The following is a 22,070-nucleotide window of genomic DNA, read 5'->3' as shown; positions in this document are numbered from 1 at the left end:
GATTTATGCCCTATAGTTAATCTTCTCCATTGCCAGCTTTTTAATTTTTTTTATTTCCACTGGTATGGCAAGGAAAAAACCCAACCCAAACCCTCAGGAGAACACTGAAATTTCCTGCTCTTCCCTTAATTTCAAAACAATGTCCTCATTGTGTTTACATCTGTCCTCAGTAAAATATATTGCTGGTTTTCCAGTATTCCCTGCCAGTCTGTTTCTAATCCCCCTTCTCATGTTTTCCCCGTGACAGATGGTCACCATCGACAAAGTTTCTAGTAAGTAGCTGGGATGCTCAGAAATCCTTATTGGCAGCATGGGTATAGGGATGCTAGGATCAAATCAGTGTTGATGTGGCACAGAAAAACACGGGGCCAGGTGGGCTGAAATCCCCTTTATGGGGATATCTTTTGCCCGGGATACTTAAGGCTGCTGTAGGGACCACCCCTGAATTGCTGTGGATCGATTTACATGATACACAGACTTAGTGAAATCTTTAACACTCACTTTCCCTAAAAACTGAAGTGGTTTTGCTTTTAGGTTTGGCAAGAAAACAGAGAAAATGGCATTTTGGCTCAACCTCAAGGTTTGTTTTTGATTTTTTTTTTTTAGATTGCCGACACAAAATGAGCCTCTTACTGCTCCAATTCTCATACCTGCAGTGCCAAGACTTTTTAGACCTGATGTGAGCTTTCCTCTTTTCCTTTTTTTTTCTCTCAAATTTGATTTGATTATGGTATGGTTACTTGTGAAACCCAGAGTCTCATTTCTGGCCCCAGACTCCCCCAAAATGTCCCCTTTATTTCATAATAATGGACGATTTTGATAACCTGTTGGAGGTCCTGTATATTTCTACTCTTTCCTATGGAGTCAGTTTGGATTTTCTTTTCCTTTGTCCACTTTGAAAGTCATACATTCACCTCATCTTTGAACTTCTCCACTCTTCTCCTCAGGTACCATCCATATTGCTTCCCAGGTAACTCCTGTAGCTGCTCTCAAAGCGACAGACAGGATGCTTCAGCCTGAGTACTGACATACTTACCCCAGTCTACCTGAAATGCTGCTGTCAGGACAAAGGCTCTCCTGCTGCACCCAATGCAGAAAGGAAAGGTTTTGAGCTCCTTTCAGCTCTCCATTTAATCTGTTTTTAATGGGGAAGAACTTGCATCCTTTGGTTTACAGCTGTTTTTCCCTTGAAAGCTACCTATAGCCTGCAAGAACTTGGGTGGTCCTCTCAGACTGCTAATGTCTCTTCATTTGAGTGAGAACTGACCCGCTCAAGCTTGCTGAAAATTACTTGATAAGGTTTTTACATGTTCACCTCACTCATGAAAAATAACTGTGGGTATAAACCATTCTGACCTCAACAGAGCTGAGTTTATTTACATCGGATGAGGACCTGCCTGAGCCTACGTAAACTGACATTGATCTCTCTCTTTCTCAACTGTTGATTAAAATATTTTCTGTCTTAACCAACCTTAAAGGCCTGCTCTCTACCCATACATTATTGCATTGGCTGAGGTTAGTGTTTTGTCATGCAGGACAGGCAAGGTGCTTCTTTCCTTTTTTTTAAATTCAGCAGGACTTCTGCTGATTAGCAGTATCAGTGTTTTCAAATACTGCCTGTCAGCTACGAAGATCTCATTTGAAAGAGATTGAATATTTGGAAACTAAAGGTCAGAAATATCAATAGAGCAGTAGGTAGGGCTCTGAGGACTAAGATTAAGAGTTAAAGCCTTAGGAACAGCACAGGAGTTTGCCTCCTTAAAGTGCGAATGATAGCTATCATCTGGTTTGTAAATCCGTAGCATATGTACGTCTTGGAACAGTTCACAGCTGAAGAGCAGAAGACATACAAATGAATAGCAGGGAAAAAAACCCTAAAGATAGGGGAAAGGATCCACAAATACTTCTTTAGGTAGGCTTAGCTGTGCTGCTTGAAGTTGATCACTTGCAATGATGGGGCATCCACAGCTTTGCTGGGCAATCTGTTCCAGCATCTCACCACCCTCCAAGAGAAGAATTGTATTTTGGGGTTTCTAAGTTAGCTGGGGAGCAAGCCCTTCTACACTGGAATAGGGGTTTCTCCTATCCAAATGTGTCCTTTTTAAAAGAAATTTGGATTGAAACTCTCTTGCATGCCTATGCTTCTACATTTTTCAGGCATTTTTCTAGCTTTGCGAGCCCTCGTTGTTCTGGTCTGTGTCAGAGCCCATTTCATCACTAGGTGTGCTGGTACTAAGTGAAGGACCCTGATCCTTTGATGCTGTATGGCACAGAGACAAAGGAGGGTTTGGGACTGCAGCCATCGTAATGGGGTGCAGGGCTATCAAGGTGGGAGAAACTTGGAACTAGGGGCATTGAAGGGCTGCTGATGGCAGTTTTGTAATGCCTTTGTGCCACAAGACTGAAGATTGCTGAGCTTTCTAATCATCAGTGAAGCTCAATTTAAAATGCTGTTTAAGTAACCATTTGGGGACAGTCCCTGTTGTTTTCTTTCAGAAAACTAGTGGGTGAGTCTGGGCTTGTGGGTGGGTCCGGTGTGATGCCCAGCAGCCTGTGAGGAAGGCAAGAGACCTGACCCCCAGGTTTGTGCACAGCAGGAACAGCCAGTCCCTCCTCAAATGCCTGGACAACCAGCCACAATGTGCCCAGGGTTGTGAACCCATTAGTTAATCCATCTGCCTTGAGGTTTTCTCAGTCCCGGGTTAAGTCCTCTCTGTTCTTGGTAGTACCACCCACTTTCCAGATGAGGACATTATGTCTGGCACCTTATATTTGCTTCTGTCTCACCCTGAATCTTCTCCCTCTGGATTTAGGGAGCAGCTGTTTGGGGAGCTCAGATCTGCTTTGAGATGGGGCTGAATGGGAGAAATGGGGACTGTGTGGGCTTCTCCATGAGCCCTGCACTGGGAAACTGTGCTCACCAAAGGGTTACAACTGGCTGGGAAAGGAGGTAGTGAAGGATTTATAAATGTCAGCCGGGCTCCAGAAAGTCCCTTGGCAATGTCCAACCCCAGCTGATGCTTCTGGGCTTGTGTGTGGCTGATGAAGCTGCTGGGAGCTGCGCTGAGTGATGGACGGGAGGCACATGGCCCTGAGCACTCTCTGTATTTGCAAGGGGATGTAAAGAACTGGAATGGGAATTCTTTTACGGGTGAAATAACTGCTGAGAGGGACTCAAAGGAGCAGAAAGGTCTGGCTCTGGGAGGCATTTAGCCTCTGACTCATTGGTGGGCTAAACTCCAGAAAGACCCTCTAAGGGAAGCTCCAAATTTTACAAAGTAAATGTTAGGGAAGGAAGTGGTTTAGCATAACTAGAAGTACTAAATAACTTCCCAAAAGAAGACAAACCACCCTGGCATCCTCTCCCTTCTGCAGGTGCATGGGGCAAATGTGCACCTCATGTCAGCTGAGACAGAGCTCCACTTTTCCCTTGCTCAATGGTCTCACGTGTTGCCAGCTTCAGAGCTTATCCCACATGCCCTACAGAGAGATTGTATGAGATGATGTTTCTTCAACAGTTTCTTTTATTTTTTTCCCCTTCCTGTGGTGTTGAGGGAGGTGAGGGGCAGCACACAGCCTGGCTACAGTTTAGAAGCAAAGGAAAGTTGCTCTGGGCTTTTGGATCATGCTGGAGCTCACATCTGGGATCCTGAAAGGGGAAGCAGAGTTTGTGGAAGGTACTCTGAAGTCTATGTCTGTAAGAACAACAATCTTGGGTCTGGCAGAGATCCAGCCTGGATTATTAATAAGACTGCAATCCTCATTTTATTACCTGGCTCGCTTGAAACACCTGCAGACCAGCCCAGATACGGCAATCACGGGGCCTTCCTACAGTCATTTCTGTTTCTTCCACTTACCTCAGATTTCTAAGACTGGGTGAAATTCAACATAGAAACTGCTTGTATCTTTGCAACCCAGCAGAAGATGCCTCCTTCAGCAGAACAATCATGAGAGTATCTCCATGAAGAACATGGATGTGAATTGGATTAATTTTTTTCATAAACCCCACCCTTTATGCTGTTTTTTTCCATTAAATGCTTAGAAAGGCACACCTTGGTGGGATTTTCATCTGGACTTTCTGGAATAAAGAAGACACAGCCTAGAGACATGCTCACCTAGTCTACTGTGAGCATTGGGGGATATTAAAATCCACTTCACCCCTTAATTCTCAGCTGTTGTCCATGTCTAGATGAGCCAACTGTTTGAATTTCTCAAGGGATGTTTGTACTAGAGCCTTTGCCTTACGTGATTTGTCATCAGTCTCATACAGAGTATGACTTTCTGTCTGCTGATGTGCCATGCACAGGCTGTTTTTCTGTAAAAGAAAAGGGGTCAGCCTTCCCACTTTTGTCATTTATGGGCTTTTCTTGCTGTTTGCCAGGCTAGGACCAACCACGTGCTGACATGCAGAATGGAGATCACAAAAGTGCCTGTAGTGGGGACTGCATAATATTTGAGAGATTGGAGACCTGCAGTGCCTGGGCATATTCCTCTCTCTGAGCCTCAGGAGCTCATTGCGTGAACCTTTTGGTCCCTGTCAGTGTGTTGTGGACATTGCTAGTGTAAACCTGCACCCAAACTGATACACAGGAATCACATCACTCCTGGAGAAGCATCCCAGCTCCACAGAAATGGTTTTTGTAAGTGTGTTATAGGAGATACTGGGGAAAAAAGTGGACTGGCACTGGTAAAACATCTTGACCATGGAAGTGCATAAAATATATTATTATGACAGCTTTTACAGGAGCTAAGGAGTGTTTGAAAGAGCTGGGTAAAACAAAAGTGAACAAAAAAGGGCTGAATTTGTAGCAGGAGCAAATTTGTCTAGGTCTCCAGATATCAACAGAGCAATCTTGATTTACACCAGCTGCAGACGTGACCCAGGTCACAACTCTCTGCTTCGTCTCCCAAGCTGGGTGATGCTTGGAGGCCTTTTACAGAAGTCTCATTACCCAGGACCCCTCGCCAACTGTGGCCCCACATGTTTACCAAACACTGTATATTTCATCCTCCTGTCCTCAGTGTGCTGTGTTTGCCCCACAGGTCACAGCACATCGCACCGGGGCAGGTCACAACTGACATGTTGGCCTGTAATTGGAAGTGGCACCGTGCATCACAGAGCAAGAAAAGGAAAATGTTGGAAAAGTGACTTTTTCCCCATATTTCCTAGTCCAAGAGGTGGACAGATAGAGTGCCCCAGAGCACTGTGGCACAGCAGCCCTTGGAAAGAGAGATGCTCCTCTCCAGTCATCTTCTTTCCCTCTGCCAGCCTGCACCAGATAACCCAAAAAGACCTCTAGAGCAAATAAACTAGGAGTAGGGGACTTCCCCACTCTTTATCTGGTAGCTTTGGAGTATAAACACAGAAGTGAAGGGTGTTCTTCCTCCGCCCATCTATCCCTTAACCGCAGCCAGATACATTAGAGCGTTGTGTAGCTCTTCCAGGCTGATTGAAATAACTAGATTCTCAGAGACAGGGTATTTCCCTTCCCTCTAGCATTGCTGTAGGAGTCTGTCCCTGCTTGTTACTGGAGAAATTTTATAGCCCTGCAAGTTGATTCAACAGTCTTTACCCATGTCTGGAAAAAAACACCCTTGTTCTTTTAGCCCTGGGTTCCTCATCTCACAGCCCTGGGTAATTGGGATTAGCTGTTACTCAAGCAAACAGTGCCACTGAAATTTAGTTTGATCTCTTTTCCACCCAGAAAAAGGGTTTGAGGGCCTCAAAAGTGTGTTAAGAGCCTTCCACCCCCACCAAGCTTCTCACACAGCTACTCTAAACCACCCCTTTTAAACTCTGAGACTGCACAATCAGTGCAATGGCTGAGTCCCAGTGCTTGCACGAGCTCTAGCTGCCATGGCAAAAACCTTCCTGTAGTTCTCTTTCAGATGCTGAACAGGAATAAAACTGTCAAGGTCACCTCCAGCTTGATCTTAGCACATGCTATGTGTTCTTCTTTTCTCTTAACCCCAGCATTAGCATCCCTTTATAGGTGTGCTGCATGCCTGGTACAGTAGCTCTTCCAAAACCTGGCTGTGTGCCTGCCCCTGCCAGGTGGAGTTTACTGTCTTAAGGAAAACTCAGTTTCATTCTTGAACCCAGCCTGAGCAAATTTAAGGCAACAACACTCAGTGGGTCTAGGACCTGGCTCCTGGTATCTCAGCAGAGGTTAGGAGCAGAGTTCCTGAGAGACATCTGGCAGGATCTGGTGGTTCCCCAATACGAGGAACCTCCCTGGAAAACAAGCCATAGGTTCAGAACAATGCAGAACCCCCTGGGTGAGTGCTTCTGCCCTGCACCATGCCAGAGGTGAGACAAGATGATTATAATGGCACCCCTGGCCTTAATGCCTGTGAAGGTTTGCTGTGCTTCCTTTGAGTAGCTACTCAGCTTAGTAGGAGATGACTTTTTTTTTGTTGGCATGTTATCAGAAGAGATCAGACTAATTGTGCATTTATCTGGAATTACAGTTATGAAGCTTCTCTAATAAGGCAGTAATTCATATCTTGAGTGATTTATGGCCTGAGCCTGAAAGCCCTCTGAATCCATTGACTCCAGTGGGATTTCCTAAGGCAGCGAGATACAAGGTCACTGCAGAGCCATGCTCTGTCCTGCTGCCGATGCCCTGATGGGGTGGAACCAGCAGCTTCACCACAGCCACTCATTTGTTAGGATTTATGCAAAACATCACAAATGGGACCCAGAATAAATGCAGTTTTGAGCACCACTTTCTTAGCACACGGCATACTTACTTAATAACTCCAAAGTCCTCTCCTGCCTTCCCCTGCTGCGGCTCCTAGATGTCTTGGGAGGAGTGTTCCATGGCAGTTCTTCTTCACTCTGGAACTTACACTGTTAAAATTCATTTAGCTTCCACAAAGGAGAGTAACTGAGCTTTTATAGTCCCTGTGAAGTAGTTTTAACCTAGGACTCAAAAGACAAAGACTGCTGCGGAATAGCAATGTTTGTTTAGCACTTTAACATTTAAATCTTTCTCCATTTGGATGTGTCTTTCCTTTTGAACTGGAGGCACAAGTTCCTCTATTTGCCTGAAAAACTTCTTTTTTTTTTCATCTCCACCGAATCCCCAGAAAATCCTCAAATATTCTTGCAAATCTCAAAGATATTAAGGCGTTAGCCCCCCCTTCCTCCCCATTTAGACCTTTGAAGGCTGGTGTGACTGGAATGATTTTGGAGTTATAGCTCAGAGTCTGAATAAAAAATGAAGGGAAGCATTTTGCAGTACTGTAACCAGTACAATAACTAATTACTTATAGATTTTAGGTCACATTTGAAAAAGACAAATACTGAAATAAATGGATAATCATTTGGAGCTACTACTAAGAGTTTGTTTAAATACTTTGGGTTAAATTCAGCTCTGTGTCATGGCAGAGCAGCTGCCTGCATCAGTGTGTGCTACAGCTTCGTACCGGTGCCCATGAGAGCCAAACCAGCCCCTCTGCTGAGATCAGACACACTCATAGCTCAGGCTTGTTGTGCTGCCCTGGATGGTTGGTTGGGCCTTTGCTGGACCATGCCAGTGGGAAGAGAGTTAACCAGGCAAAACATGACGAGTTCTGACACCAAGTGAAACAGGGGAAAAAAAAAATATCTGAGGGTTTTGCTGCCTTCCATCATGATGTTTAGCAGAAAAAGCTAAAAAAATGTGTCAGCAGGTTTGTGGTGACTTCACCTCACTCTGCAAACAACAGAAGACTTCAGAAGAGGGGGATGAATATACAATTAGTGACCCGCTAATAAGCATGATTAGTTTAATCTTCAGATGTAGCCAGCATGCGTATCAACTTTTTTACCTGCATAACATGAGCAGAGGAGTCACTCCTTTAGTACAGGTGACATTTAACACGATGGCTTTAATGTACTTTAAAGAACAACAGACACCACTTCTTAGCTGTGAGCCAAATGAAATTGCCTTTTCTATATTTGCAACTGGTATCATCAATAATTTTCCCAAGGTGAGATGTCTTGTGGATGCATTCAGCATAAACTTCAGGCTCTGGAAACCTGGAGAACTGGTGTTTAGTTAGCAAACATCTCGCTCTTCAGCATCTCCGTGTGCCTGGGTGGTGCTTCGAATTGTGCGTGACCTGCTGAGACTATGGAAATTGCATTTAGCCTCTCATCAACCTCCACTGCAACCTGCAGCCTTCTTTTTTCCTTGTGGTTTGACAGTAATGCCAATATCGAGACATGGCAATGATTGGATAAATGTTCTTTATTTATTAACACACATTCTCAGCAGGATGCTTCACGATCCAAAGCTCTGGGGCAGGGAAATCTTTACCTAGCGGCAGATTTGAGCTTTCCAGACCCAAATCTGTGTGGAAGAGGTGTGGCTGGGTCCGTGCCTGTGCAACAGGCTGGGAGAGGTGGCATATGTCTCCTCCCTTTCCAAGGGATACCACTTGGGAAAACTTCACTTCAGCCGCTTCCCTGTGGATTTTAGTACATCCTTCCAGCCATGGCACATATCCTACAGTCTCTGTCTGCTCCCCACTCCTTCACAGTTGCCAGAAAGCCCATTTTTCTCCTGAAAAGAAGTCCCTGCTTGGTGCCAGACAGCCTCTATGAAATGTTTGCCTCCTTGGAAAAGCAGAGAGAACACTGTCAGATATTTTGGAAAGAAAGTTTTAGGGCTCCAGAGAAGATCTGTGTCCTCAAGGGTCTTGCTAACTTGCCTCAGAAATACAGGTGACACAGCGAGGTGGGGAGATAGGCAAACTACTTTCAAACACAAACCCCCCTCCTCAATTCTCCCCACCCCAAATCTCTTCAGATCATGTGGTGTGGTCAGGGACAGCGATGGGAGCATCTGGAAATAGCACCATTCCAAAGGGAAAGTATCACTTTTTAATTAATTGTATCCCTTTTATCCATGACAGTGTAATTGCATTTTGCTCAACTAAATCTTTTTAATTGGTGCTGGGAGTGAATGATAAGCAAAGCTGTACAGTTCTTAGTAGCTATTATAGATAGCTGTTGTAGGGCAGTGTAGGACAGTTGGTTTGGAGCCTTAGCAGCTGGGAACAAATAGTACTGAGTATTTGGTGAGGGAGGAGGTATGGGCGTGCAAACCAGCCTCTACATCTCAGGGCTACCCATTTTCGTGGGTGTGAGATGCTTTCTTGTTCCCCACCAACTATTCCGTGGTGACTTGTGGCTTCCTGTCCCAATGGACCTTCCCTTGGACCAGAGAAGCAGACATGTGGGCTATGGGTGTCCTCCAAACCTGTTTTGCCCAGGGGCTTGATGCTGGGTTTTGGGCTCCAAGCGCCACTGCTGTGACTTGTGTCCTGTGCTCCAGCAGTGGGGCTGGGGGTGAGCTGTGCAGCCGCCCTCTGAGCCAACAGCTCTGACATACATAAAAAGAGTGTTTCCTAGCTATGAAGAGTGGAGAGAAAAACCTGTAAAACTGCCCTGAGGGCCTGGCAGTCTCCCACATGCCAGCAGGCACAAGAGATTGAATCCCAAAGGTATTTTTCACTCCCCTTTTATCAAAATCCCTTTGTGGGAGCTGGTTGACCACAGCTGAAGTTACCAAAGGTTGGGAAACCACCACAACCTGCCTCACCCCCTCAGACCGAGTGACCTGCACTCTCGGCTTTCACATCTCCTCGTGTGTGCCGTCAGTCTGTTGAACAGAATAAACCAGGGGGGTGCCCTTCCCCGTGACGCAGGCGGGGACATCACGGGGACCCTCTGCCCCCATTATCGGGACCCTCCAGCGGCATCCTGCCGGGACGCGCAGGAGCCACGGTTTTCCGTGGGAGAAAGAAGAAGGAAAGAGGGATGCGCCGTTGGACAACATCATCCCGGCACGGCACGCCACGGCTCACCACGCCACGGCACGGCGGGGCAGGGGCAGGGGTAGCGGGAGCGCTGCCGGGGACAGGCAGCCCCGGGGACGGGCACGGCCGCGGAGCTCCCGGCGGGGCAGGCGCAGAGCGGGTGGCGGCCCTTGAGCTCCCCTTAGTGTCGGGAAGAGGCACTTTTAGTAAACTCGCGGTGCCCGCAGAGGTGGCAGCGGGGCGGCCCGGGTAGCTCGGCGCCTGTCGGGTTCCCGGGGAGGTGCCCGGGGCTCATCCCGCAGGTCCCGCCGCGCCGGTGGCATCCCCGTTAGCTGCGTGCCCGGCCCCTGCCATCGCTGGGACGCGTTTACTTGACACAAGGATTGACATCGAGGTGATTCGGGTCTGGCTGCCCCCATGCCAGGTTTTGGGTTTGGGGAAGGCTTAGGTCTTAGGAAAGAGAAGTCTTCCAGTTACTGTCTCAGGCACGTGAGATTTCCAGTTACAGTAGGAGCCTTTGGTTTGGGTATTTCTGCTCTGGAAGTTTGATCAGCTGATGCTGGCCCATTATTTCTTTTATTTGTCAGCCCTTTGTTTTACTGGAGTATATCATTTCCAAAGGCGTGAAATGCTTAGCTTTATACACAGATAAGATAAGGGGTGCAGCCTGCAGGGACAGCTTAGGAAGCAGGGAGACAAGGCAGAAGACTTGGCCAAGGTATAAAACAAGGTCTGTGCTAAACTGGGATAGTGCAGCACCTAGAGCCCAAGCATTTATTTGTGTGCTTTAACCTGTTGCAATCAGCATCATTTCCAGAGAACTTTTATGTCTGAATGCCAGAGAGATCACCTGATCATTTCTGAGCATCTCCTGTGTCTTGGGTGTATGCACTTGATGGTGGGGTTTAGGCTCAGATTCCCAGGTGTACTGCAATGAAGGACTAGCCAGGAACTGCCTGTTTTCTGCATGCTAATCCCATTCTCTCTCACTGCACTAAACTGAAGTGAACCACTGCTCCTCCCCTGTGGACTCAGAGGTCACATACATGTGAGCTGCTGGCCATGAGCTGGTGTCAGGTAGCTGGAAAAACTCCCAACATGTGCCTGAGCTCTGGTGGTTTTGTGCTGGTTGGGATGTTTCAGGTTACCAGTGGGTTCTTGCAGCCATTATCAATTTAAGGAAAATCCAACTTTCTCTGGCAAAGTTTTTATGACCTGATAAAGAGACTATAAGCACAGCCTGACAAAATTGGGTTCATGCTATGAACAGGAGCCTCATAGAGAGCGGAGGGGGATGGCGGCTCCCAGGGCAGTTTCTGTGTCCTGTCAGGCACACTCCACTCCAGCATCCTCATTGTGGGAGCAGTTGTTCACACCCCAATCAGGCTTTTTACATTCAAAAATTGAAAGTTCGTTCCCGTTGCAACTCACATCATCAAGCCAAATTTTTCCAGTACCTTTGGAAGACAAATGAAACAAACAGACAAACAAAAAAACAAAAATAAAAAAGTTGGACAAGACAAAGAGAAATATGCCTTTGTTTTTCTATGGAGACCCCTGTAAATAGCAGGCCTTTGTTGGGTTGCCCAGTTGGCTTGTTGGAAATCAGTCATAGAATTATAGAGTGGTTAGGGCTGGAAGGGATCATCAAGTTCCAACCCCCCTGCCACAGGAAGGGACACCTCTCACTAGACCAGGCTGCTCAAGGCCCCATCCAACCCGGCTTTGAACACCTCCAGGGAGGAGGCATCTACCACCTCCCTGGGCAACCTGTTCCAGTGCCTCACCACCCTCACGGTGAAGAATTTCTTCCTAATATCCAATCTAACTCTACCCCCTTCCAATTTAAAACCATTCCCTCTCATCCTATCACTACATGCCCTTCTAAAATGTCCCTCTCCAGCTTTATTGTAGGCCCCCTTCAGATACCAGAAGGCCGCTATAAGATCTCCTTGGAGCCTTCTGTTCTCCGGGCTGAACAACCCTAACTCTCTCAGCCTGTCTTCATAGGAGAGGTGCTCCAGCCCTGTGATCATCTTTGTGGCCTCCTCTGGATTTGTTCCAACAGTTCCACGTCCTTCTTATGTTGGGGTGGCCAGAACTGGACACAGTACTCCAGGTGGGGTCCCACGAGAATGAAGTAGAGGGGCAGAATCACCTGCCTAGAAATCGAGCCTTTGGGCACAGTTCAAGCAGCAGTTGATGTGCAGCTCCCTCATCTGAAGGGAAAGAAGCTGCCCCTTTGAGAAAATACTCTTTGCTCTCCTGCTGCTCATGTAGAGAACCTTGCTGAGGTGCTTTCTGAGTGTGTGTGACCTCCTGTGCCAGACAGCTAACTCACTCCCTGCATGGAGGGACAGCCTGGGGAGGTAGAAGGCTCTTGTGGACTCACCTGCTCCTGCTGTGAAGGCAGAGAGTGCACTGTTGAATCCCAGCATTCGGCAGACCACTTTGGCTTCCGGCATGCCCCAGCCATCATCACATATTGTTCCCCAGGAATCTTGGTGTAAAACTTCCACACGGCCCCTCTTGCCCCCCTGAGCGATTCGTATAAAACGTTGGAAGTAGCTTGACACTTCAGAGGAGAAGAAAATAACTCTACTGGTTATACAGGCATGAGGAAAGGAGCACACTGAAAGACAGAAGCAGCAACCACCCAAAGTGGCCAAATGTTCCCATCTCACAGCTGTAGCCAGAGTGGGACCACAAGTTACTGGTAGCTCAAATCTGAACAATTCAGGATCCTCTCCTGGGTCTGCAGACACCAGGCTGCAGCTCAGCACGTGGATCCCTTGTTTCTGGTAGCTGTGCTGCAGGTTGACCAGAGTGCACAAGAGGCACGTTGGTCCTTGTCTCAGACAGCTTTGATGCCAGAAAGCAAGTGAGAGAAGAAGAAACGAAGGTCCCATACCTTCTCCTTTTTCACCTTTGCTCCCTTTTATTCCTTGGGAACCTGTTGCAAATTTAAAAAGCAAATATTTGACATCTGCTTGGAAAAAAAATCCAATTATTAACTTTTTCTGAATGATTTGTTGAGTCAGATATGAGGGCTTGGTCCCCTTGTAGAATGGACCTCCCCCCAGGGAGACTAAGACTATGTAAAAGACATGGCAAGAAAAGTAGGGTAACATGCTGCAAAGTCTTTCTAATGCATGACCCAAGAAAAGGGCCACTTGCAAAATCCCATCCACTCACCTGTGGGAAACGTATCTTATTCCCACTTCTACCTGTAACATGACATCTCTGACAGCCTTTTTGCTCTCCAGAAGCAGGCATGGTATCTCCCAAAGTACTTGCAGAAAGATCTGTATCATGGGGTTTGCTGGCCAGACACTGCCATGGAGCAGCAGAAAGCCACTGGCAACAGTCCTCCACATCTCTCTGTAGTATCTGGGGCTTGAAAGCAGAGGTGTTTGAAAAAGCCCAATGAGCTCTTCCCCCAGAAGCTACCTCCAACAAAAACTGTCTCCTGGGTACCAGGCTACCAGATCCACCCAGAGAGCAGTCCCTAACCTGAAGTCACCCTAGTTACACTTTCCCCCTCCTCCAGAGGCAAAGTTCCAGAAGGAGTTTATTTTCTTTCTGAGGACCCTTGTTCTGTGTGAACAACTAAAAGAAAAAGAATCTGGAGCCCTGGATGCTTCTCATGGTCTGTTGTAAAGGCTCTTTTGTTTGTTTGGGTTTTTTACTAACTATTTTAGGGGTTTTGGAAGCATTCTGTGATTGGAAGAGAGTGGGGTGGCATGTTTGCCCTTTTGAACTGTCAATTTTTGTGCCCTGAAATTAGAGAGGCTTAGTTAAATAGCCCCGATGTTTCTGATCCTACAGTCCTGACTGCCACATCATGGTGTGCTGCAGGACACCTCTGTACAAAGTGGAGAGGAGCATGGGTTGTTCCAGTTTTCTGTGAGATTGGGTATTTGAGAAAATCTAATGCATCTCTTTACTTGTCTGTCTTTTAGCACAGCTCCCAAGGTGTAAATGTGACACTCTGCTCATCCATTTTCTGGGAATACTAGACTGTCTGTTGAGTTTCTTCAAATGTCCTCTCTAAACATGCCCCAGAGCAGCTTGAGCCAGTCTGTGACATACATTCCATAACTCAAATGAACATTAGCTCCACAGCCCCTGTGGCGAACAGCCTTACCAGTGAATCCACGTTCTCCCTTGTCACCTTTTAGTCCTGGTTGTCCTGTTAGACCAGGGCTACCAGAATCACCCTTGCTTCCTTTTTGACCAGATGGGCCTGGGTTGCCTGAGTGGAAAGCAAGAAAATCATTACCTTTGTCCCTTACCAAGGAAAGAGAGTGACAAGCATTTTGCATTGAGGCACAGAAGTAGAGTGTGCATCATCAGAGTAAGGCATTCTGTCAAACAAGTGTTTACCTGGCAGGCCCTTCTCTCCCTTTGCTCCTTTTTCCCCTGCAAGACCTAAGATCATCAAAAGAAACAAACAAAAAATTTAAACACTTATAGAAGCTTATGCAAACTAACATTTATGGTTGATCTCAATGTGTCTAGTTTAGCTGTTTACACTGTAGGGTGCCTTATTTCCTACTAAGTGCAGATAGCATCAATACAGAAAATACAGGTAGTGGGGAATCATCTTCTTCTGAAGTAGATAATCTTCTGGTCATTTATTTCATATCCTAAACTCTGCTGATGGTATAGACCCATCAGACATGTGTAAGCACATAATGTTGGGCCAGGTGGCTCCATCCCTATCAGCCAAGTGTCAATGAATACAGAGGGGTGCAGTACTTGGACTTCTGTTACCTCCTGATGGAGATGAAAGATTGCATGCACTGTATAAATACACTCTTAAAAAGGCTGATTTAAGAGAAACACACTGGAATAGGCTTGTACTGCAGAATGCCACCATATCATTTGGGTTCCTGGGACGGAGAGGGGGCCTTCTTCAGATGGGAGGTCAAAACAAAGGTCTAGGTTATGCGCTCCAAGTTGGCCTCTGAAGATACCTCTTCCTGCACTGCTACAGAAGAGGCTAGAACAGATGCCTGCTAGTTAATACCCTTCCCCATCAACTGTACAGGCAGTAAAATTTGTCTTTGGCTCCAGGGTAGGGAGGTGGTTGGTTGGTTCATTGTAAACTGCTGCTTTGTTTGTGTGTTTTCTACTTATACAGAAATGCAGGCAACGTCACCTCCTCATGTTACAGGTGGTTGAAACAACCTCTCCAGTGAGTAGCTACTTCCCTGGCAGTCTGGAGGAGGTCCAGGCCCACCACGGCATCCTGGGATGCTTTGGGGCTCCAAGAACAGGACTCAACAAATCTCCCTTTCCAGTATCTGCATGATAAGTGTTGTTGCCCCCAAACCTGGTTTATTCTCCTTTACCTGCTGTTCCTTTCTCTCCCTTTTCACCTCTGACTCCTGCAACACCTGGTATTCCTAAAATGAAAAACAAATCAGTAAGGGTGAAGCCATCACACAACATGAGGCCACAGTAGGAGGTCGGTGGGTTATAGGTTTGGGTCGTGTTGTACCTTGAGTACCACTGGGCCCTTGGTCCCCTTTCTCCCCTTTCTGACCAGGTCTGCCTTCCAGGCCAGGAGCTCCACTTGGTCCAGTTGCACCTTGAGGTTGAGCAAAAGCAGCACACGTGAAACACAACACAGCACATGGAGAGAAAAGTAGCTCAGTTACCAGCCCCTGCACTGTGCAGATTGAGTTGACCCCTGTGGTGGCAAAACCAACACTGTGTCTCTCCGAATTGCAATCCTTCCCTGGCAGCACCTATCTTAGAGGTACAGGAGGTGATGGTCTGGAGTGAGAGGCTGTATGGACTCAGGTCCTTGAAGACAGTCAGCCTTGAGAGGCACGAGTGCTTTCCTAGAAGAACATCCAATTTCTGCCCTTGTGTGTGCACACATCAGGCAGGAAGACGTGTTCCTCTGCGTTACATGACCCTTCTTTCCCTTTCATTCTCCTGTACAGTGAGTGGGATCCAGATGAGACAGCTGAGTCTGTGGGATGGGTTAGCACAACAATGACACAGTTTCTTCATCTGATCATCACCTGCCCTTATCCATGCTAGGATCTATCCTGGCTACAGTTTTCCTTGTAATGAAGCACCAGAGATTAGTCTCCTATCTCTAGAAGAAACGTCACCTTACTTAAGGTACTGCTTACCTGCCTCTCCTTTCTGCCCAGGAGGTCCAGGTTGCCCCACGGTACCTGTAACGACATCCTAGCATCAGTGCTAGCAAGGGTTAGCCAAACATTTCAGTGAGAGCAGCCCTTCCCCATGGCATGCATGGCTGATGGTGGGCTATACTGTGCTGTGTCCTCTGCACTTACCATCCAAACCTCGCACTCCAGGCTCTCCCTGCAGTCCCTGAGGACCTGTCAATCCACGGGGTCCAAGGTCTCCCTTCTTGCCCGTTTCACCTTTTGGTCCTTGGAGACCTATCAAACAGCACAGCACACATGTATAAATTAAAAAATACCTGATCAGGTTCATTGTATCTGCAGTCAGTGGGTCACCTCTATCTAACTGCACCAGTACCTGTGCTGGGCTTCACACCTGCATTTACTGTTCAATGTCATTCCCATAAAGCTGTCAGAGGACAGGGCTGGATGGCACCTCAAAAGCCTGTCTGAGCCAGCTCCAGTGATGCCATGACACCTTGCAAGCCTATTCCCCAAACTATCCCTACCATTTCCAGGGAATTGCCACACCTCTCCTTAGCCTTCTCTTCTCTGAACAGGCAATCAGCATGCTCCAAAACACCTGAATCACTTTAAAGTCCCTCATTTAAAGACTGGCACCTCCTTCACCTTTCTGCTCCAGAATTATCTCACAGTCCCCACCTTTCAGCATTCCGACTTTCACTTTTCTCTTCTGGAGCAACTGGTGCCAATGAGTGCACTGGAGCACGTGGGATCTGGTGGAAGATCTGAGGAAGTTCTAATCAACCTATCCAACCATCTGCCCTGCTCTGCACCAAGCATGTCTTCTTCTGTTTCCTTTCGCTATCCCACGTTGATGCTTTCCCATCTGGGTGCAGCCCTGGTGATGCACGTGACATGGAATAAACACAGCTCATAATTCTTCTCCTTAAGGTGTACAAAAGTCAGGCTTATATAGGATATACAGTTCTCAGCCATAAGTTTTACTAAAGTGAGGACTAACGTCCACATGCTTGTGCATATAAATTATATTGTATTATTTAACACCGTGAAAATCCCACTGCAAACATCTCTGCTTTACCCTGGCATAGGCTGATAATTGAATTACCTGCAGCTTTCATCAGACAAAGGTCACTCTATAAAGATATTTCCATGGCGTAGAGTCAACATTTTGCACATCCTCTTCCCCCCAGGCATCCCTTGGGAGCTTTGCTGGAGCACGACAGCAAATGAAATCCCTACAGAGCAGGACAAGTGTCCTGTTCATCCAGCTCCCTCACTGACTGCCAAGCTGGAATTTTATGAAATACCTGACCCACGAAGGTTTCTTCTGGTGTTTTAAAGTAGTTTAAGCAGGAATATACAAGAGAATCTTACAGGTGTGGAGGTGGTGAAGCTCTTACCTGCAAGCCCCATCTCTCCTTTTTGTCCTCTCGCTCCCGGTTCGCCACTTGGGCCAGCAGGCCCAGGATCTCCTTTACTCCCCTTGGCACCCTGCAGCCCATGTAAACCTGCAATGACAACACCACTTTCCTGATGCTTTGCTGGGTGTCGTGTCTAGAGAACACCAGCAACAGGCCACGCAGCTGAGCTGCAGGCACGAGCCAGGCTCTGCCCTCCATGTACTTCAGAGCAGTGCTGGGGTCAGTGGGGAAGTGCCCACAGTGACCAGCACACATTTACTTTCACAATAAGAATTTTTTCCAGTTAAGTTTTGCTTTTGTTCACGTTAGTTTTATACAGGCTTATTTCCTTCAACTCCAATGACATTCCTACTGACTTCCAACCTGACTGAGGACAAGATTGCCCATAAAATCATCCATAAAGCCACTTTATGTTCCTCCACAGAAGTAATTCAGGTGTCACAAAAGCCTTACCTTGGATTCCTTGGTCTCCCTTTGTCCCTGGTGGTCCCCGTAGCCCTGAGATGTAAAATACATATATCAGCTGACACACATCATCTATTCACAGTAATGGCTAAGAAGAGGAGATTAATTTTTTTAATCATCCTTTGTGCATGTACCTTCGGTCACCACTGAGGCAGGGACCAACTACTTGAGTAAAGCCTGTGGAGCTCAGCTGAGTACGTGGCTGGGCAAGGGCCAGCTGTCCTTTAGCCAAGTCCAGCTTGTGGGGGCCTTTGAGGAGATCTTTCCTAAAGATGTGGTGAACTATTGGGCTCTGGTGTATAATAATGGTGCTTGATAGGAGGTGGTGTTTCAGTGCTGAGAGTGCAGCCAGGAAGATATGAAAACATTTTTTTTTTAATGTATTAATTTCTTTTCTTTAGAAAAACTCATTGATGTAGCCAAGAACTAGAGATGGATAAGATACAGACCTGACCTAACAAGGGTTACATCTTAGATCATCAATATAGGATCACAGCAGCTCTGGTTTCTCTGGACATTGTCTAGTCCAACCTCTGCACAAAGGGAAGCCAGATCAGGGTCTGTGGCATCCTCACAGCCTGGAGACTTTTATCTCCTGCAGCAGGCATACTTCCACTCAAACTCCCCAGGTGTCCAGGGCAGCATCTCGTGCATTGCTGTGGAGGGGACTGCTTACACCCAGTGGTGGTCCATGTGGTTGTTTACCTAGACAGGGTGGGCAAGGTCCCTAGTCTTTCACTGTTCATTCCACGCACTGTTCAGCTGGGGGCCTATAGAGCAGGACCTGAGGAAGTCTCCTTGAGTTGTCCTGGGGTGAGTTGGGCAGCAGGACCTGCTATATCTGGGACAGAAATCTCAGCTATCCACTGGTAATGTGACGCACATAAACTGCACGTAGGTGGTTCACCCCCCTCACTGGTCCTCTCTTGTCTCATATGGGGATTTGGGATGGTAATTGCAAGTACAGCTCCTCCATCACCCCTGAGCTTTCAAAATGCTCCCTCGTGGTGGCCACTGACCTCTGTGGGAGCACTCGGCAAGCCGAGGATCTCAGAGGATCAGTCAAAGGTGCAGCAAGTCTCCTCATGGCCAGGGGACTGGGTGTCTGCACATTAGGTAGGATCTGAGTCTAGAGACCAAAATCTTGAATCCTCACTTCAGGTATTTTAGGGGGAAAAAGGAGACAAAGGAAAAAAGGAGACAAAGGAAAAAATGAAAAGTTGCTTATAGCTTATTTACCAACATACCTGGTGGACCAGGTTCTCCCTTGCGTCCAGGAGGGCCTGAAATAAATATTTAATGGATATTTTTCAGTAGTCAGCACTCAGTGAGGGAGGTAACAGTATAGGGTTGATAGGCTTGAGGTCTAGGCTGAGTTCAGAGGGCCCAAGTCTACAAGTTACATGAGGGGAGAGCCACCCAGAGCTACATGTGCAGCTGCAGTGGGATCCAGGGGGGCTGCACAGGGCTATGCTCCACTTTCTCCACGTGTGTCCAGCTTCTCAGCCAGGGCACTGGGAGTCAGCATCCAACCCTGGACACTTAGGCATCACTAACTGACAGGGAGAACAATCCTGCCCTAGTTATTTTTTCACCTGCACTGGATTTTTGGCCCAGCTTTGCCAGCAGTGTGGAGGAACCACTGTACAGCCAGCATGGAGAAATGGAGTTGTACCTGCAAACTGGGTGATGTTGTTCATCATCATCATCAGGTTTGCATTGCTGCTTTTAATTATGGTGATCTCCTCTTCTAAGTTTCTCCGCCAGTTTTCTTCATGCCCTATGTGCTTCTCCATAAAGCCTCCCTCCAAAGACAGGCTGCTGGCAAAGGACCTTTCCATAAGCTCTTCTGCATAGGAGGCATTTTGTTCTTGACATTTCAGTATCTCCTTCTGCAGCTTAAACACTGAGGAAACAAAAGGCTTGTGCAGTGAATATTCCCTGCCCAACCTGACTGGGAAATGCCTATTGGACAGAGCAGCTCCTCAGCACCTGTGGAGGACGCCTGGGGATAAACACCACCAGGGTTTGACCCAAGGAGGTGGTTTTTCATGTGCTGGCCCCTGCTGCAGCCAGGAGTGCAGCCAGGAGTGCTTCTGCAAATGCAAAGCACATACACGGGTCGGGGGGATGTTTTCCTGCAGCGACTGCTTCGGCTTGTGGTGTGCAGAGGAGGGTCTGTGCTCCCTCAGAGGTCTCCTATCTGCCTTCTCACCCCCGCTCACCCCTTCCCCATGAGAGCACCCAGCAAAGCTGTCTTTTGCTGTTGAGCCTGCAGTAAGGATGCAGCATTACCTTTGTACACCAGCAGCCCCTGGCCGGCCGTCAGCAGCAGCAGGTAGATGCTGAGGGCTGTCTGAGTGCAGCACTTGGATGGCTTTCTTTGGCTCTCAGGCTCTGAAAACAGCAGAATTAGGGTAGACATCCTCTCACATCTCTCCTGCTACAGGCTCCACTCACTTCCAGCCATTTCAGCCTTGGCCACAATAAATTAGCAGCGACGGGGAGCAGCGAAGTCCCTCAGTGAGACTGCCAGGTGCTGCAGGCAAGGCAGGGTGCCTTCTGCTCTTTTCCTACACAAATTTAACTGGCCCACTTCCATAAAGACTTAACCCAGCCTACACCAGAATGAATGAGGTGTCTCTCCCCCTTCTGCATGAATAAACTCCCTGTTCCCGTTGCCTTAAACCCTCCCAAGCTTCCATTCAAAGAAGGTTGCTCAAAGCACAAGCCCTCTCCATCCAGAGCACTGCATACAGGCGATTCCAACATCCAAGCATGTATACATCAAAACAAATCAAAACAATCAATAATAAACTGAACTGCAGGACAAATTAAAACAAGCCATAGCTTTCAAAGCAAGCTGTCACCAGCGAGTGTAGAAGAAATCAACTACTTCGTCAAATTTTGGTCTTTAGGGAGAAAAAAGTATTTCAGAAGCATTACTAACTACTTCAGACATTGAGTGAGTTACCCTTCATTTGGGTGGGTTGTTTTGGGTTTTTTTTTTTCCAAAGTAATACAATCAGGAGTTTAAAGTCCTAGCTTTAAAAGAGAACAATGATTTAATTAGTTTTACAATAGACTGGCTTAGTCAGCGATAAAGCATTTGTATTCAGCTAAAAATTAATAAATTTACATGTTTCATTTGGTCTGGTGACTTCAGTATCTTGACTATTAAGACATGAAAGCTTTACTTTGGGAAATTAGGCAGTTTCTAAAACAGGAAAAGCACTAATTTTTTTTCTGATACTTAATGTCAGCTTTGGGCTAAAAAGGACACTCTCACATACTTCTCTTTTTAAGTGGTCAGTTAATTTAGTAGCAAAATCACTGTCTAAGCCATTTAATATGCAGTATAAATACAATATTTCATTTTTATGATCTGCTTTCTTTATAGACCAGATAAAATCCATATCAAACCATTTAATAAAAAGAAACCTTACCACTTATCTGAAAGGTTGTAGTAGCAGCTGAGGCAAAGCCAATCTTGTCTGAAATACTGAAAGCATTCGTATCACTTGAATTTCCATCTTCCCCATATCTGTCTTTAAAGTTCATGACAAATTTCTTGTGGCAAACCTGAAGCCCTGTCAGATTACGGACAAGGAAGAACTGAAGGGACTTCCTATCTGCCTCCTGATTTGATATGCTTTCTGATATGTTATTCCTATCTGCTCAGTTTTTATAGACTTGTGAGAACTCTGGTGTGGTAATTCAAATAGTTCCTCAAAAAAATCCCACAGCTAAGATGTTCAGCAGCTCTTGTGTGCTCGTTTGGGGACACCGTGTCCATGGAGCCTTGGGCAGGATCCTGCAAGAGGTTCAACCCTGCGTCATTTGACATCTTTGCACTTTAGCAGGGTTGGGTGTGAGGTGGTCATTTTGCTCCTAACACAAGTAAGCCTCCATGTGTAGCCAAGAAGATCCCAGTTTCAAAGTTAGCTTGGAGATCCATCCCCTGGGAGGGGAGGCGAAGGAGGTGAAGCGCCACGTGATATTGAAAAGCACATTAACTTGTGCCAAGAGGATGACCTACTGATGGTGCATGGCCAAAGTGGAAGGACAGGAAGGATCAGGAGTTGTAAAGAGAAGTGAATGATGGTGGTGTGGGGAATGCTGAAGCCCAAATGGGTTTGGGATGTAACAAAGAAGAGACAACCTCCTTGCTGAGACTCTCTCCAGCCCCTGCTTTCTCCCTGTCCCATTTTCCACACCC

General features: G+C 46.9%; 1 protein-coding gene across 1 annotated transcript; it reads right to left on the bottom strand.

Moving 5' to 3' along the window:
- Window positions 1-10,400: 10,400 nt before the first annotated feature.
- Window positions 10,401-21,492, bottom strand: MARCO (macrophage receptor with collagenous structure). Its single transcript, XM_084265790.1, has 15 exons — window positions 21,298-21,492; window positions 20,147-20,248; window positions 19,527-19,757; window positions 19,099-19,134; window positions 17,840-17,884; window positions 17,366-17,473; window positions 16,131-16,238; window positions 15,963-16,007; window positions 15,317-15,406; window positions 15,168-15,221; window positions 14,197-14,241; window positions 13,958-14,065; window positions 12,722-12,763; window positions 12,203-12,385; window positions 10,401-11,267 (listed from the first exon to the last, which is right to left on the bottom strand). Exons 1-15 carry the CDS (start codon window positions 21,410-21,412, stop codon window positions 11,137-11,139), a joined length of 1,443 nt encoding a protein of 480 aa, XP_084121916.1. The 5' UTR covers window positions 21,413-21,492; the 3' UTR covers window positions 10,401-11,136.
- Window positions 21,493-22,070: the final 578 nt, after the last annotated feature.

Source organism: Gallinula chloropus, assembly GCF_964237585.1.
Source record: "Gallinula chloropus genome assembly, chromosome: 5".
In the NCBI taxonomy this organism is placed as follows: domain Eukaryota; kingdom Metazoa; phylum Chordata; class Aves; order Gruiformes; family Rallidae; genus Gallinula; species Gallinula chloropus.
The sequence above is the reverse complement of the archived record's forward strand: the minus strand, read 5'-3'. Positions and strand labels throughout refer to the sequence as shown.